At 46.7% G+C, this 16,990-nt stretch overlaps 1 protein-coding gene across 2 annotated transcripts in view; it reads right to left on the bottom strand.

Moving 5' to 3' along the window:
• The window catches only part of LOC144756151 (E3 ubiquitin-protein ligase TRIM39-like), a 526,925-nt gene that overhangs the window by 106,037 nt on the left and 403,898 nt on the right, over nt 1-16,990 (bottom strand). The window contains exon 7 of one of the 2 annotated variants that reach the window (XM_078645728.1): nt 7,444-7,470. The exons of the other annotated variant lie outside the window; for it this stretch is intronic. Coding sequence (XP_078501854.1) covers nt 7,444-7,470 — 27 coding nt within the window. The remainder of the gene's footprint in view (nt 1-7,443; nt 7,471-16,990) is intronic. 2 annotated transcript variants of the gene reach the window in all.

Below are 16,990 nucleotides of genomic sequence, written 5' to 3'. Positions count from 1 at the left end.
AGACCTATACATACTCCGACCCCGATTTTGTGCCAGCAGATACACCTGCTTCAGACACCGATGCCTCTAGCATCTCATCCAACAGTAGCAATGGTTCAACCTCAAGCACAACTAAGCAGAGAGCAAGAGGAGGCTTTAGAGGCCAAAACCGTTGGCCTGTTTTCAATCCACCAATGTTTCCAGACCCTTATGGCCAACCACAGCCGTTCCCGGTGTACGGCTGGCAACCGCCATTCCAACCTCATTTCCAACCTCCTCCCTTCCAACCAAATCAATACCGTCCTCCTTTTTTAGGCAGAGGCAGACGGGGAAAAGGGAGGAGAAGACAACAAAACCAAGTACACTGGGAAGAGGACGAGGCAGTGAGCGGCCAGACCAGGAGCAAGGCAGGAACGAGCAAGGCAGGAACGAGCAGTGTGAGGACATAGTTACCAACTTGTCCTCTAGGGAGCTATCACAAACAGAAATGAATGTGCTAAACAAGGGCTTAGGATTCGTACCAACAGCACGCCTGGATAAATTCCCATTACACTGCGAATTGGCAAACTTTTTTAGGAAGCTTAGACTCAAGGCTTTCTTTGAGAAGCAAAGAACTACCACCAATAGTGAGAATCTCAATGAGAGCGGACTTAAGAAGAAATCGTCGTTCACTCCACCTACACATGCAGTCCCAGTGGAGATTATCGCCTTTGAACAGGCAGTCTACAACGATGTAGAAAGAATGAGTCACGCATCACTGTTCCAAAATCTAAGCCGAGCAGAATGCACTGCATTGAATGATCTCCGCTCATGTGACAACATCATAATCAAACCCGCCGACAAGGGGGGTGGTCTAGTGGTAATGGACATGAGTGCATATCGCGAAGAATGCCAACGACTATTGAGTGACACCAAAAACTACCAGATCCTTGAAACGGATCCAACTAGCGTTCTCCAATCTGAAATTAAGGAACTAGTGGAATCTGCTGAAACAATGGGAAGGATCTCTAAACAAGAGGCTGATTACCTATGCGATACTGAATGTAAAGTACCATACTTCTACACCTTACCCAAAATGCACAAGGGGAGACTACCACCACCGGGACGCCCCATTGTTTCTGGCATTGGCTCCTTATTGGAACCACTATCTAGGTTCTGTGACTTCTTCCTCAAAACTATTGTGCAATCCACATCGACCTACCTACAGGACACAAAAAGCCTACTGAGTCTACTTCAGGAAATCAACGTGGATGAAAACACAATCCTGTTGAGTTTTGACATAGAGAGTCTCTACACGAGCATACCTCAAGATGACACACTGTCAGTCCTGGAGAAAACCTTAGGGGAGATGAACTGGACATTCAATACACCAAGAGCATTCATCATTGAGTGTGCGAGACTGGCACTAAAACGTAATTTCTTTGAGTTCGAAGGGTCCCTTTACCTCCAGACAGGGGGCACGTCTATGGGAAGTGTCTTTGCTCCCAGCGTAGCTGGACTCTATGTCCATGATTTCGAACTAAAGTACATTCTCAATGATGACAATCCTTTCAGAAACAATTTGAAATTTTGGAAACGCTATATTGACGATGTCCTTGCCATTTGGCAAGGACCTGTAGACCAGTTGATCGAGTTTACAATCTGGATCAATACGTGCGACCAAAATCTGATATTCACTCACTGTTTCAGTGACAAAGAAATAGTGTTCCTTGATGTAGTCATCACGAAGGAAAATGAACGTCTAGAGACCAAAACGCACTACAAGCCAACCGCCAAGAACAACCTCCTCAAGTTTGAGAGTTTCTATCCGCGTCCCCTAAAGGAAAATCTGCCATACGGACAATTTTTGAGGCTCAGACGCAACTGTAGCAAACTAAATGACTATAAGAAACAAGCATCTGACCTAACAGAAAAACTACAGGTCCGAGTATATCCAACTAAAATCATAAACAAATGCCAAAAACGTGCCAGAAACCAGCCAAGAGAAGCCCTTCTTGAGAAGAAACCACCCAGAGGAGAGGAAATCCCACTCACCTGTGTAACCACCTTTAATGCCATCTCTAACCAGGTGTCCAAAAGCATCAATAAACATTGGTCTATCTTGCGAACTGGCAACCTCTGCTGGGACAAGCCTTTATTCTCCTACAAAAAATCGCCCAGCCTGAGAGACAGTTTAGTAAATACAAGACCAAAAACTAAACAACAAAACAACAGCAACTCACTTACAAGAATCTGGGGTCTACCTGATGTCACAGGACACTTCCGCTGTGGCAACTGCAGCGTGTGCCATCTAACGAGTGACACCAAAACTTTGAGTATTGAGATCGGCAAAATATGGAGACAACAATCCCACACGAATTGCAATAGTTGTAACGTTGTATATTTGATAGAATGCACCTGCAACAAACGTTACGTGGGAATGACGCTGCAAGAAAAATGCAACTAGACTCACAGACCATTTTCTCGAAAACAATCATACACCCAACGACATGAAGTGGACAGTGATTGAGCAAATCACTCCTGGTCCAAACCTGCAGAAACGTCTGTTCGAAAAAGAGCAAAGATGGATATACAGGCTGTCCACCCATGTCACAGGATTGAATGATAATATTCCGTGGGCCAGTGTCATGTAACTGATGCACATTTCCTTTGTGCTCTTCCGAATTTCATATCAACGCCCTGCCTCTCCTGTTGCCTTTATTATTAGCGAATATACCCGGAACAATATTGGGTTCCACACTGTCCTATCCAATGTATCATCTACCTTTGTAATTAATTTTTGGTACAATGGTAATACTGCTACGTAATCTGAGTACTATAATTCACTTCTACTCCTAATCAGTTAGCGCTAAATTGACTAAATTATTACATTTCAAAGCGCTCTTAGTTGCTTCATTCCCATTAATCATTTAATTTCACTGCTCGTCATTACCCCTTCCTCGAAGCACAAGCGTTACCTAGCAACGCATTGCTTAGTCTTTTTTCCCTTTCACTTGACGTCTCATCGCGCCAACACGCATGTGCACGACCCCGCCCTCCCCGGAAACCAGCCCGTCCCTACTAAACCCTACCGGGGGCGGCTTAACCTTAGCGGGGATGCACAGAGAGGCGAGTAGGTACTCGGCAGTTGTACCACGCAGTAACTGTAAGTGATCCTACCCTCCTTTTGGCCCGCACTCGGATCCATTGACCTGCTGCGAGCCCCGTTTTAAAACAACCACTTTTTTCCCTCTACAGAATACGTTATTTCACGTGGTTCCTTCCCTCTACCCCGTGAAGCCCTAAGACCCAGAATAGAAGTAAGTCCTGTTCACTTTGTGGCCTCCGTGTGTGTGGTTGATGTATGTTTGTCGGATGTGATTGTTTGTATAAATGAATAATACCTCACGCCGTTATTTATTCACGCTAATATTGCTGTGAGGAGCCGAGCCACGCACTACTTAAGCGAAGGGTGCTGCCGACTGTTGAATTAACGGCTTATTGATCACTGAGCACGCCGATATTGATACAGTATGCGTGTTCCAGCCTCAGGCAGGCTGTTTATATTACACAATGAGTGTGGGCACCATCATTAGGAATCAAATGATGTGTAGTTTTACACACCACTACCGTCTGTAAATTCTTCTGCATGGGATGTACAGTGAGCAAGCAGACACGTGAGAATCAGCACGGCACGACGTTACAGGCTTGTAACATGTACTTTCGTGACCCCCTTTCTCTTCTTCCACAGGTCTTTTTGCTTTTTTCACCCCTACTCGGGTGTGAAGACCCTGACTGCGACAGAATTTTGTCAGTAGTCCCAAGGAACTTTGGACTGGCAGGGCGTTAGTGTGTCCTGACCACCCACTTTCCTCTTTTTGGTCCTGATGAAAACCCGACACTCCTACATAACGGGTTGAAACATGTAGACCGTACACATAGCGATACACTTGGTCATAATATACCTCTTTTTTTTGTATCCACACACTTGATTTTAACATTGTCCAGTAACTTATAAATAAAATATTCTTTTCACACAAGTATACCAGGACAATTTTTAACACAATTTTTTCACTTCTCACACACAAATACCCGCTCCACTGTAATTCAGGTGTCGCAGCACACCCTGATGGCATTCGGCTATCAGGGTGGACCCCGATGATGAAGCATGTCACCAACTAGGTTGGTGAGTGAGGGGTTTTTAAATAAAAGAAGGACTCTCTTCTTTCAGTAGTCATCCCACTCAGAACGTTCTTTTAATCGCTTCTGATGGTACTCCTCTTATGTTTTTGTATACTTTGGACCTAGGGGACCAGGAGTACACTCCGTTCGCTTTTGCGAATTGATCCCTTACTCTCTCTTTGTTTAACTAGATTCTCTACATGGGCCAGTATGAAGAAAAGTTTGTGTTTAACAACAATCCCTATCGTGACCATATAGGGCAATGGCTCAGATATATAGACGACGTTTGGTGCGTCTGGACGGGGACTTCTTGCCTGTTGGAAGAGTTTTACAGGTGGCTGAATAACAGAAGTCCGGACATCAAGTTCAGCCTTTGTTATGACCACAAATCATTGCCATTTCTGGATGTAGAAGTATCTGTGACATCAGACGGTCTGTCATGCTCGCTATATCAAAAAAAGACTGACAAGAACAATGCTTTGCATTACAGCAGTTATCATCCGAGAAGTTTAAAAAACAATCTCCCCTACGGGCAGTTCCTCCGGGTGAGGCGGAACTGCTCGTCAGTCCAGCAGTTTGACATACATGGTCAAGCATTGATTTCAAAACTACAGGAAAGGGGATATCCTCGCAAGCTGTTGAAGCACTCCTTGAAGAGAGCAAGATGGACTCCGAGGGAGCACCTGTTAGAGAAACGATCAAGACCGCCGACCCAGAGGATAGTGTGTGTGTCCACTTTTGGCCCCCACACTCATCCTCTGCAGAAAATCATCAGGAAAAGCTGGCACCTGGTCGAAGAAATCTTACCTGATGTCGGTCAACCACTTTTTGCCCTGAAGAAGAATCGGAGCATTGGCCAGTTGATAACATCCACTCGTCCTCCGGACAAAAAAGAGACTGTCAACACCATTTTCGGTGCCAGCCCGGTTATGAGCCATAGAACATGTGGGACATGTACCGTCTGTGACCTCACAATGGAAGGCACCCTCTTTTCACATGGCAGCAAATTTTGGCGTCACAATGAACACACCAACTGCAAAACGAAGAACACAGTATACGCCAGTATACGGGTTTGAGAAAGTCCAAAAGATCGATGGTACTCTGTCGGAGATATCCAGCACCTGAATGGTCATGTTGCATGGACAAAGCACTGAACGTCACAATAGATGAACTGTGTGATGCAGGATTTGAACTGTATAAGCCACCTTGATTTCAAGCTTGAGAAAAAAGAGAGAACTGAACAAAGCTGAAAGAATGACTGAGAACTGTCAAAAGCTGTAAAAAAAAAATTAGTCAATAAAAAAAAAAAGAGGGGAAAAAAAAAGAACTGTTCTGCTGAAAACTAACCGTTCTAAGAAGCTTCTAATAGAACTCTGCACTGAACTTTTGAGTTTGGCTATATATGATCTTATTGATCTCACGTGTGAAATGAACTTGGAGTGATGATTACAAATCCTCAGAGGTGTGATGATTTAAATCATCAGAGGGAGGATTGAAAGAGCCTAAACCTGTGCTTTCTTTACTGATGGAAAACCTGCCTTTGCTTCAGAAATAAAGAACTGCATTTGAAAGGTAACACGTACATTTCTGTGCCGCAGAGAAATAAACATGAGCTCTTGAAATTCACAGACTTAAGCCAGACACTTTTATTTAGCAATTGAGTTAGATGTTGTTCTCACTATGAAAAAATGTGACTCTAACTTGTGAAAACTGTTAAATCTGCATTAGTAGAAAATAACTTGCATTTGAATTAGCACAGCATTTTCTAATGTGGTAAACAGAACCAGCTCTTGATTCAGCTTGCTCTGTTAGTTTCTGTTGACCTTAAAGATAAGCAAAGGAATGTTTTGCTCTCTGTGCGAGAAGAACAGTGGCATGATTTGCAGCTGTGGCCTTGGTCTGAGCTTTATCTCTGTAGTTGCTGGTAATGTTAAACAAAGCCACATTTAATTCTTTGCTTTAGTGGGAGTAGAAAATCACGTATTTTAAAAGTGCATTACCAAGTTTAATGTTTCTTGCTTAATTAAAAAAGGTTCTTTTACAGTTCATGTTATGTCTCTTTTAACCCCTTCGACGCTCATGAGGTAGCCTCCTCGCACGCTCATGACGAGCCCAGCTCGTCATGAACAATGGGAATCAACAATTTTCAGCATAGGAGGGGAATCATTATAGCACCCATGTGGTTAAAAGGAAGGTTAGGAGATGAAATTGTATTAAATAAGATGTAGAATGTACAGTGGGAAGGATATTTGCCTGTCTGAGAGATGACGTATGAAATCTGCAGATGGGTGGAGGCATCCTTTTGGAGAATGCTGGATTGCAGTTGGAGGAAGAGAGTCACGCCACATGTTTTGTAACATTATTATTATTTGATAAAAGCCCTCCTAGTTAGGATTTCCAGAGAGCAGAGGGAGAGAGAGGAGAGAGAAGAAGAGGAGACAGGACGCTTTTCAGCACAGAGGCAGGAAGACTTTAGGAGCCCTTTGAGAGAGACAGACAGAGATTTAGAGATGCAAGGCTGCAAATGAGTTTCAGACTCCGACGCAGAAATGGAGAGGGCAGAAGTGATTTACAGATGCAGTGAAGGAGAGGGCAGACCTTTGATGGAGAGCAGAATGTAGGCAGACGTAGGCAGATTAAATGTAGGTTTAGTTCCATTCTGATTTGGGCTTTGATTAATTGGCTTTGCCAAGGCTTATTTGCTCTATCAGTTGTTTCCCTTCATGAGAAATTCAGCAATTTTTAATTATTGATTGGCTTATGCAAACTCACTCTTGCTTCTGGAACTTTTCAGGAGTTCTGACTGACATCATTTGAGCCCCAGAATCATTTCCTTTATGGAACACACTGTTTGCAAATTATGATGCTTTATGCTAACCTAATTTTTCTGTTATCAATTCTGGAACCTGATTGATACCAGACTACTGAATGAAGAGTCAGAGATTCTTACATTTTGATTGGAAAATAAATCCCTTTAAAACTGCTCATAACTCCCATTATTTACTAAAATGTTTATTTGCATTTTATGAATTGCTCATGTTCGTGTAGAAACTCCCTGGTCACAAACGGTGGCAAAGATCCATTGACCTTTAGCGGAAATCAGGGTAACGGTAATCAGAGGTAATGGTGCTACATTTCCTAGATTTTCCAAAGCGAGATTACCGTGGGATTTCCGCTGGAACATGATTAATATCGAAATAACACAGAGAGACTCTTAGATACTCCTCATGGCAAATACTCACATAACGTGAACAAATGAAAGAGAATTATGAAGTGAGGGATCAATAAGGATTGTCTAGTTACCTGCAAAGCTGCGGGCCCATCTCCAGTCTAGAAGAAAAACAAAACAAATATATAAAAACAAACAGAAAATGCATTATTATGGATCTACAATCAGTGTCTAAAATTATAAAGGCAAATTTTAACTGAAATCTAATTTACTAAACAAGGTAATAACTCTTACCCAGCCAGGTCACCATCCCTTAGACAAACTCCCAAGTATATGAAAAGGGATATCTCAGATAGTGTCTGGATTGGCTGGAGTATCCACACAGTGTCTCTGCAAACTGGGCCAGTGTATCAAGCTACACATTATTACATTACACTGTCCTGGTCCGTCTCAGATTGGCTATAGCAATGCATCTCAGTGTCAGAAGATGTCAGGGTAGACAAAACACTACCTTTCTTTCTGTTAGCCTTGTTGCTGCACCACTAGAGGCTAAGCCCTGGCTCCTTAAATTTGCTCGGAGCCTCTAGAAAGTGTTACTTACCTTTGGCAATGACATTCGGAGAAATTGATGAGGGGCCTGCACTGTTGCCAGCCGTGGTGCAATCTTCAATGCCAATGCCTTGGAGTTTTGACAAGCCTTCAACTGCAGAGCGGAAAATGTTGGGTTTGAAACGGTGAAAACCGTCCGTCTGAATCAAACTGGCGGTGGTTTGGCATAAGATGAGCCCAGAAACTCCTTAAGGCCCTATGGGGACATAGGAAGGAGCTGCAGAGGACCAAGGTTTGCCCATCTGATCAGTGTCATCACTAGGTCTCGAAATAACCCAGGAGAGGATCTGGCAGTACTGGGCTCAGTGCCAAAGCAGAGCTAGGCACCGGCTCAACTGGATAGGAGCAAAGTCTGAAGACAATGTCAAAGTGGAGTCGGAGTCAATGGACGACTCTTAACAGTCTTTCCCAAAGATAAATGTGACCTCTGGAGCCTCTAAAGATAAACTGAACCAACCAGAGGGGGCTCCTCCCGCCTCCACCTGCCTAAAAACGAAAAAAAACAAGCATTTGCAATGCAATAGGTCTCGCATTAGAAAGTGTGAGCTATTGGTATTGTAAATGACAAATGTTTTTAATATGTGTTGGCTTTGAAAATATATAAATTAATAGCATTGTTATTCACAAAGCCAATAGCTTACACTTTCCTAATGCGAGTCCTATTGGCTATGGCATTGCTTGTTGGTAGCAAGCAAGGACAGTGCTGAGTGATGTGGTTGGGCTGAGTGATGTGGTGTTGTCCCCGAGTGATGGAGAAGTGTGGCTCACTGGTTAGAGGAGGCAGACCTGGAAGCAGAGGTCAGTCCAGGACCAGGGTTCAATTCCCAGTTCGGCAGGGTCTTGAGTCCTAAAAAATGTCCATGGACTCGACAATTCTCGCTCCGGTACCTACTCGATTTACGGGTTCACACTCTGCGACTCTGGGCAATAGCTTGCTTAATCTCCACGACGGCCCCTCGCGGCGGGATGCCTGGCTTTCACCTTGCGGATACCCTGCCGGGGTTATCTCACAGGGGAATACCAGGACGGGTTCCCTAAGCAAGCGCTTAGAAACCGCTCGGTGATTTGCGCTATATAAATTCCTGTACATTCACATTTACATTTGATGTGGTGGTGCCCCTGAGTGATGTGGTGGTGTCCCCGAGTGATGTGGTGGTGTCCCCGAGTGATGTGGTGGTGTCCCCGAGTGATGTGGTGGTGTCCCCGAGTGATGTGGTGGTGTCCCCAATTGTTGCCCCTGAGTGATGTGGTGGTGTCCCCGAGTGATGTGGAGGTGCCCCTGAGTGGTGTCCCCGAGTGATGTGGTGGTGTCCCCAAGTGTTGCCCCTGAGTGATGTGGTGATGTCCCCGAGTGATGTGGTGGTGTCCCCGAGTGATGTGGTGGTGTCCCCGAGTGATGTGGTGGTGTCCCCGAGTGATGTGGTGGTGTTCCCGAGTGATGTGGTGGTGTTCCCGAGTGATGTGGTGGTGTTCCCGAGTGATGTGGTGGTGTTCCCGAGTGATGTGGTGGTGTTCCCGAGTGAGGTGGTGGTGTTCCCGAGTGAGGTGGTGGTGTTCCCGAGTGAGGTGGTGGTGTTCCCGAGTGAGGTGGTGGTGTTCCCGAGTGAGGTGGTGGTGTTCCCGAGTGAGGTGGTGGTGTTCCCGAGTGAGGTGGTGGTGTTCCCGAGTGATGTGGTGGTGTCCCGAGTGATGTGGTGGTGTCCCGAGTGATGTGGTGGTGACCCGAGTGATGTGGTGGTGCCCCTTAGTGATGTGGTGGTGCCCCTGAGTGATGTGGTGGTGTCTCTGAGTGTTGTGATGGTGTTCCCGAGTGATGTGGTGGTGTCCCTGCGTGATGTGGTGGTGTTCCTGAGTGATGTGGTGGTGCCCCTGAGTGGTGCCCCTGAGTGATGTGGTGGTGTTCCCGAGTGATGTGGTGGTGTTCCCGAGTGATGTGGTGGTGTTCCCGAGTGATGTGGTGGTGTTCCCGAGTGATGTGGTGGTGTTCCCGAGTGATGTGGTGGTGTTCCCGAGTGATGTGGTGGTGTCCCCGAGTGATGTGGGGGTGTCCCCAAGTGATGTGGGGGTGCCCCCAAGTGATAAAAGGGATGCTCCCAAGTGATGTGGGGGTGCCCCCAAGTGATGTGGGGGTGCCCCCAAGTGATGTGGTGGTGCCCCCGAGTGATGTGGTGGTGTCCCCGAGTGATGTGGTGGTGTCCCCGAGTGATGTGGGGGTGCCCACGAGTGATGTGGGGGTGCACCCGAGTGATGTGGGGGTGCACCCGAGTGATGTGGTGGTGCCCCCGAGTGGTGCCCCTGAGTGATGTGGTGGTGTCCCCGAGTGATGTGGTGGTGTCCCCGAGTGATGGTGTCCCCGAGTGATGTGGTGGTGTCCCCGAGTGATGTGGTGGTGTCCCCGAGTGATGTGGTGGTGTCCCTGAGTGGTGCCACTGAGTGAAGTGGTGGTGTCCCCGAGTGATGTGGTGGTGTCCCCGAGTGATGTGGTGGTGTCCCCGAGTGATGTGGTGGTGTCCCCGAGGGATGTGGTGGTGTCCCCGAGGGATGTGGTGGTGTCCCCGAGGGATGTGGTGGTGTCCCCGAGGGATGTGGTGGTATCCCCGAGTGATGTGGAGGTGCCCCTGAGTGGTGCCACTGAGTGGAGTGGTGGTGTCCCCGAGTGATGTGGTGGTGTCCCCGAGTGATGTGGTGGTGTCCCCGAGTGATGTGGTGGTGTCCCCGAGTGATGTGGTGGTGTCCCCGAGGGATGTGGTGGTGTCCCCGAGGGATGTGGTGGTATCCCCGAGTGATGTGGAGGTGCCCCTGAGTGGTGCCACTGAGTGAAGTGGTGGTGTCCCCGAGTGATGTGGTGGTGTCCCCAGGTGATGTGGTGGTGTCCCCGAGTGATGTGGTGGTGTCCCCGAGTGATGTGGTGGTGTCCCCGAGTGATGTGGTGGTGTCCCTGAGTGGTGCCCCTGAGTGATGTGGTGGTGTCCCTGAGTGATGTGGTGGTGTTCCCGAGTGATGTGGTGGTGTTCCCGAGTGATGTGGTGGTGTTCCCGAGTGATGTGGTGGTGTCCCCGAGTGATGTGGTGGTGTCCCCGAGTGATGTGGTGGTGTCCCCGAGTGATGTGGTGGTGTCCCCGAGTGATGTGGTGGTGTCCCCGAGTGATGTGGTGGTGTCCCCGAGTGATGTGGTGGTGTCCTGAGTGATGTGGTGGTGTCCTGAGTGATGTGGTGGTGTCCCCGAGTGATGTGGTGGTGTCCCCAGGTGATGTGGTGGTGTCCCCGAGTGATGTGGTGGTGTCCCCGAGTGATGTGGTGGTGTCCCCGAGTGATGTGGTGGTGTCCCCGAGTGATGTGGTGGTGTTCCTGAGTGATGAGGTGGTGCCCCTGAGTGGTGCCCCTGAGTGTTGTGATGGTGTCCCTGAGTGATGTGGTGGTGTTCCCGAGTGATGTGGTGGTGTTCCCGAGTGATGTGGTGGTGTTCCCGAGTGATGTGGTGGTGTTCCCGAGTGATGTGGTGGTGTTCCCGAGTGATGTGGTGGTGTTCCCGAGTGATGTGGTGGTGTTCCCGAGTGATGTGGTGGTGTTCCCGAGTGATGTGGTGGTGTTCCCGAGTGATGTGGTGGTGTTCCCGAGTGATGTGGTGGTGTTCCCGAGTGATGTGGTGGTGTTCCCGAGTGATGTGGTGGTGTTCCCGAGTGATGTGGTGGTGTTCCCGAGTGATGTGGTGGTGTTCCCGAGTGATGTGGTGGTGTTCCCGAGTGATGTGGTGAAATGAAATGAAATGAAATGAAATTTAGGTCTTATATAGTGCATGGCTGCCCGTGAGCGTCCCAGCGCTGAAGTTGCAGAACTTCTGAGGGTGAAGACGGGGAAGGGAAGAGGTTATTGCGGGAAGATGTGGTGGTGTTCCCGAGTGATGTGGTGGTGTTCCCGAGTGATGTGGTGGTGCCCCCGAGTGATGTGGGGGTGCCCCCGAGTGATGTGGGGGTGCCCCCGAGTGATGTGGAGGTGCCCCCGAGTGATGTGGAGGTGCCCCCGAGTGATGTGGTGGTGTTCCAGAGTGATGTGGTGGTGCCCCTGAGTGATGTGGTGGTGTCCCCGAGTGATGTGGTGGTGTTCATGAATGATGTGGTGGTGTCCCCGAGTGATGTGGTGGTGTCCCTGAGTGGTGTCCCTGAGTGATGTGGTGGTTTTCCCGAGTGATGTGGTGGTTTTCCCGAGTGATGTGGTGGTGTTCCCGAGTGATGTGGTGGTGTTCCCGAGTGATGTGGTGGTGTTCCCGAGTGATGTGGGGGTGTTCCCGAGTGATGTGGGGGTGCCCCCGAGTGATGTGGGGGTGCCCCCGAGTGATGTGGGGGTGCCCCCGAGTGATGTGGGGGTGCCCCCGAGTGATGTGGGGGTGCCCCCGAGTGATGTGGTGGTGCCCCCGAGTGATGTGGTGGTGTCCCTGAGTGATGCCCCTGAGCAGATTCGTTTTTGCTTTCTGTAAAGAACTATTGCTGTGCAAACAGTGAACATGCTGCCGACAATATTTACTTATGACTGTTTGCTGTAGGGAAACAGATCAAAGGAGTTTAAAAAGGTATCAATTTCTTTGTTCAAATAGCAGTGTTAATTCGGTTGCCTAACCTTTTATACAGTTTACTGGCTCTGGCACCACGGATTGTGTCCTTGCACTTGATTAGATACGTAATCTCATTACAGACGACCAATAAAAACTGTTAGGGAAATTTTAGACAGGTTTTATATACGGAATAAGGCTTCCATTCATATAAGGACATTTTCAAATATGTTTCTTTTTGAAGTTTTATGAGGCACGACTAGGCCAAGGAGCCTGTCAGTAGAGTGCTGTGCAACAACACATCCGGGCCAGTAGTACCGAGTGAGAAACATTCTCCTTGCACAGAGATGAAGTAATGGAGAACATGCAAATAAAGTATGTTTTGTCATAAAATATGATTGATATGCACAAAACTATTATTTCTGCAGAAAGTAAAGCAAAAAAATCATTACAAATTCTAGATTCTTCTCAAAGAGATGTCACCTTGTATTGTTCATGAAGCGTTCTAAGGAGGTTTACAATCGGTGATTTAAGAGATTTCCATAGCAAGATGGAAAAGGTTATCATATGGCTATTGCTGGCTAACCTATATAATATAGTTAATAACATTGGCAATGCCTGTTATTGGAGCCCTGCCTTGGACTGCAGTGAATGGCATCTGCTACAAATGCTGTGAATATGTGCCTCTGTTGGCGTCACTGGTGGCCTGCATTCACCCATCACACATGTGCTCTCTGCATGGTACCACTGCTCAGAAATAGGATATTCTACTGTCCTCGTGTCAGAAGTGTCTGGTTTTCTTCTGTAACCTTTCAATCTGTCAGGGCTGGAGATCTATTTTAAAGCACCCTCTGAATCCCTCCCTGCCTTCAGCTGCTAGGGCCAGGGGTGGCTGCTGGTTTTTTGGACTAAGGCAGGTTGCTAAACAAGTTAATTAGATCAAGGAGATGGAGGAGAGCCGCTGAAAGAAGGCCCCAACTGTCAGGCTAAAGGAGTTGTGAAAAACTTAATTCAATTAAGTTTTCTCCTCTAAACTAATTACGCGGCAATCTGTCACGCGAGCTGCTGCTGGTTTTGCAGCCCAGAATCGGGCAGGATAGCGAAGTGAGGGGGCAGGAGGAGAGGGAGGTGAGGGCAACGGCTCGTCGAAGGATATAGTAGACCAGGGAGTGTGGGAGAGGGGAAAGAGGGAAAAAGGAGGGGGGAAGAAAGGGAAAGAAGAAGCAACACAGAGAGGGTGAAAGGAGGGGGAAACGAAATTAGGAAAGAGACTGGAACGAAAAAGGCAAAGAAGGACAGCATTGAAAAGTGAACCTGTAGAAGCAACGAAATTAGAAAGGAAGAGGCAATGAAAGAAACGAAGGTGAGAGAGAACGACAAAGATAATAAAGAAGAAACCCATCACAAAAATATAAGCAACTGAATTACAGGCTGAATGAAAAACGTTAACCAAGAAAAAGAAAGAAGGAAATACATGTTTAAATAAGGAAGGGTTAAACGATCAAGGAATAACGAAATGGTGAAATAAGACATGTAAGAAATATGAAATGTAAGGCAAGGAGGAAGGGAGCTAGGCAGGGGAAAGGTAGTAAATGCAAGATATGGATATGAAAATTGTGTGGGAGGAGGGGGCTGGAAATGCGAGACACGGCCAGACCAACGCGAGAGCAGGGAAAGACACTGTATAGGGAGATGCAGCGGGCGGTGGAGCGGCAGCTTTGAAGTCTGATGCGAGGCACAGACAAACGGTGGAGTGAGAAGTACACGTGCGGGGTGGGGGAGCGGCAGATTGACCTGCTGCAGAGGGGCAGCTGGGGAGGCCTAGACACTGTGTGGGAGGAGGGGGCTGGAGACGCGAGTATAGGGAGAGAAGCGCATTGCTTTGAAGTTTGATGTGGCGGGCGGGGGAGCAGCAGCCTTTGAAGTCTGATGCGAGGCTAATCCGCTGTTTTGGTAGACTTTTCAGACCGCTTACTAGAATCTCAATGCTTTATGTCGAGACCTAAAAAACTTGTTTATTATTGTTGTATTTTTCCTTCCTGTGCTGAGTCTTTGGGGGCGGGGCCAACGGGGTAACAAGAGAGGGGGAGTGGTGGGCACTGTTGTCAGTGCGCATGTCGGTTTGGCAGCTGTCTTAGGATGGCCAAACTGACTTGCGCACTGAGCTGCCTACAACCCAAGCTGTGTTGCCGGTTTGAGACAGCAGGCACAGGCTCACAGTCTCTCTGGGAGAGCAATCGAGGGTTCTCAGGCCAATCCTGACGCTGCTCTCATGCAGCAGGCAGGTCAGTTCCTTTGTTTTGTTTAATATGTGTATAAAAACATGCAACTGCGCATGCATTTTCTTATGTACTTTTTGCATCTGCATTTTCTTGTTATTATTTGTATTTAGCTGTTATGATAGTGCCTCTGCCGTGTTCTAGATCCTACAGGAGTTTGGACCGGCAGATGCAAGGAAACGGAGCAGGCAAGGCTGCGTCTGGTGCTCGCGTCGTATACAAGTGTTCAAACTTAATAAAGGAGTTTAAATTTTCATTTCTTTGTGAACTTCATCTTTACAATTTGACAATGGGTTGGTTGGAACACCATGAATATGCAATATCGGAGGAAAAGGGAGTATTTGCATTTTTTTCATTTTCAAGGAAAATTGGGATTGCCCTGGAATTTGTGAGGATATTTCGAGCATTTCTACTAAAATAACTACTGGAGTATTCGTGCGCTAGACAGTACCTTTTGGAGCTCTGCAGCATTTTTGAAACCACTTCAATGTTCCTTCACTGTGGCACTCCAAGATTCGTTTCAAGGATTGAGGGATTGGCAAGTAATGTTCAATGTCTGGAACATGAGGAAGCATAGATAAACAACCGTATTGTGACTAATCATGCTTCTATGCGGAGGCTGTGGAACCCTCTGCACTTGCTTGGCATATTGGGGGACGCAGCAGAGCACATATTTTTCACATTTCAGGATCACGCAACGTGAGATGTGTCGCTATCTTTGTTTTGCCCAAAGCCTAAAGGAGAGCTTATCATTTGCCGATAAGCAGCAGATTTAACGGTGAACAACCTTTACGACGCAACTTTTACAACGCAAACCATTACAACGCATTGCGCTGGGGGGCGCTCTAGGATAGGGAATAGGTTTAATGTACTATCCAACACCTTCCCTACTATCCACGGGGACTGGAGTTGGAATAGTAAATTAAACAATTCACTATCCAGTGCCCAAAAGCACTATGCGTTGTGAAGGCATGCGTTGTAAAAACAGCGTTGTAAAGGCATGCGATGTAAAAGCATGCGTTGTAATGTCATACATCCGATTTAACAGCTTTAACCCTTTGTTTTGTAGTGTATTTTCATATGCGTCTCAGTATGTGTGCCTGCAGGGAACAACATACAGAAACTGGGTGAAGTACAAGTTTTTTTGTTATTTCTTTTGGAACATTTGGGCAAATGCTGGTAATCATTGAATGCTTATTAATTGGAATTGGACATAAGTGAACTAGTCCTTACTGGGTGAAGTGAAGACACTTGTCCAGGATTTATGCTTCAGCTTTTACCCTACGCTATTTCAGCGAACTAATCACATTTTTTGGGTGAAGAAAAGACGCTGAATTTCCTTTAGAAAGTTCACCATGACCAAACAGATTTTTTCTCTTCAACCATCGCAAGTTTTTTGACCAGCAGGGAGAAGCCCATGCATGAAATGAGTGGAGTGGAAGGCTACCTTCCTAAACTTCCTCGACTCTATAGATGAGAATACAAAAATGGCTACAGGACAGGAAAATAAAATAATTTCACATTCAGTGGGGCCAGAGGGTTTGAAGGTTTATGAAGAAATGTCCAAAACACCCGGTGGTGGGGATGAAAATGTCTTTAAAGAAACACTTAAGGATTTTGATAACCATTTTGCGACTAAAGTTTGTATAGGTATTGTGAGATATACTTTTTTTTTTAGAAGCAAGCAAGAAACATATGAAACCGTGGATGAGTATGTGGGTGTGTTAAGAAAGCTGGCGAGAGATTGTAAGTTTCACCATTTGCAGGAGCAGCTCATTAGGGATCGAGTAGTTATGCAGACCAGAGATCCAAACATGCAGTAAATGTTATGGATAAATGGAGATGCCAAGCTTAAGAATATTTTACCCATTGTAAGGAAGGTGGAATTATCTAGTCGTGGGCTAGAGCATTAAAAATGGATCTAAGGAGTCATCTAAGGAGATTGAAACTAAGATTAGAGCCAAGGCAGTGAGAAAATCTAAGGAAGAGACTGCGAAAGGTCAAGAGTACCCTAAAAAGAAAGTGACTTTTACGTGCTATCGATGTGATAGCTGTTCACATTTTGCATGCAGTAAACAAAAGTGTGCAGCATGTGGTGTAACAGGGCATTACGCTAAAATTTGTAACAAAAAAGAAGGGTAATAAGGTTAAGTGTGTGAATGAAGGTTGCTCTAGCAATGAGGGAGGCAAAGTGAAAAGACTTACTATTTATGATTCCAATGAGAATGTGGAGAATTTTGAGTAGGA

This window comes from Lissotriton helveticus, chromosome 5_1, assembly GCF_964261635.1.
Source record: "Lissotriton helveticus chromosome 5_1, aLisHel1.1, whole genome shotgun sequence".
In the NCBI taxonomy this organism is placed as follows: Eukaryota; Metazoa; Chordata; class Amphibia; order Caudata; family Salamandridae; genus Lissotriton; species Lissotriton helveticus.
The sequence above is the reverse complement of the archived record's forward strand: the minus strand, read 5'-3'. Positions and strand labels throughout refer to the sequence as shown.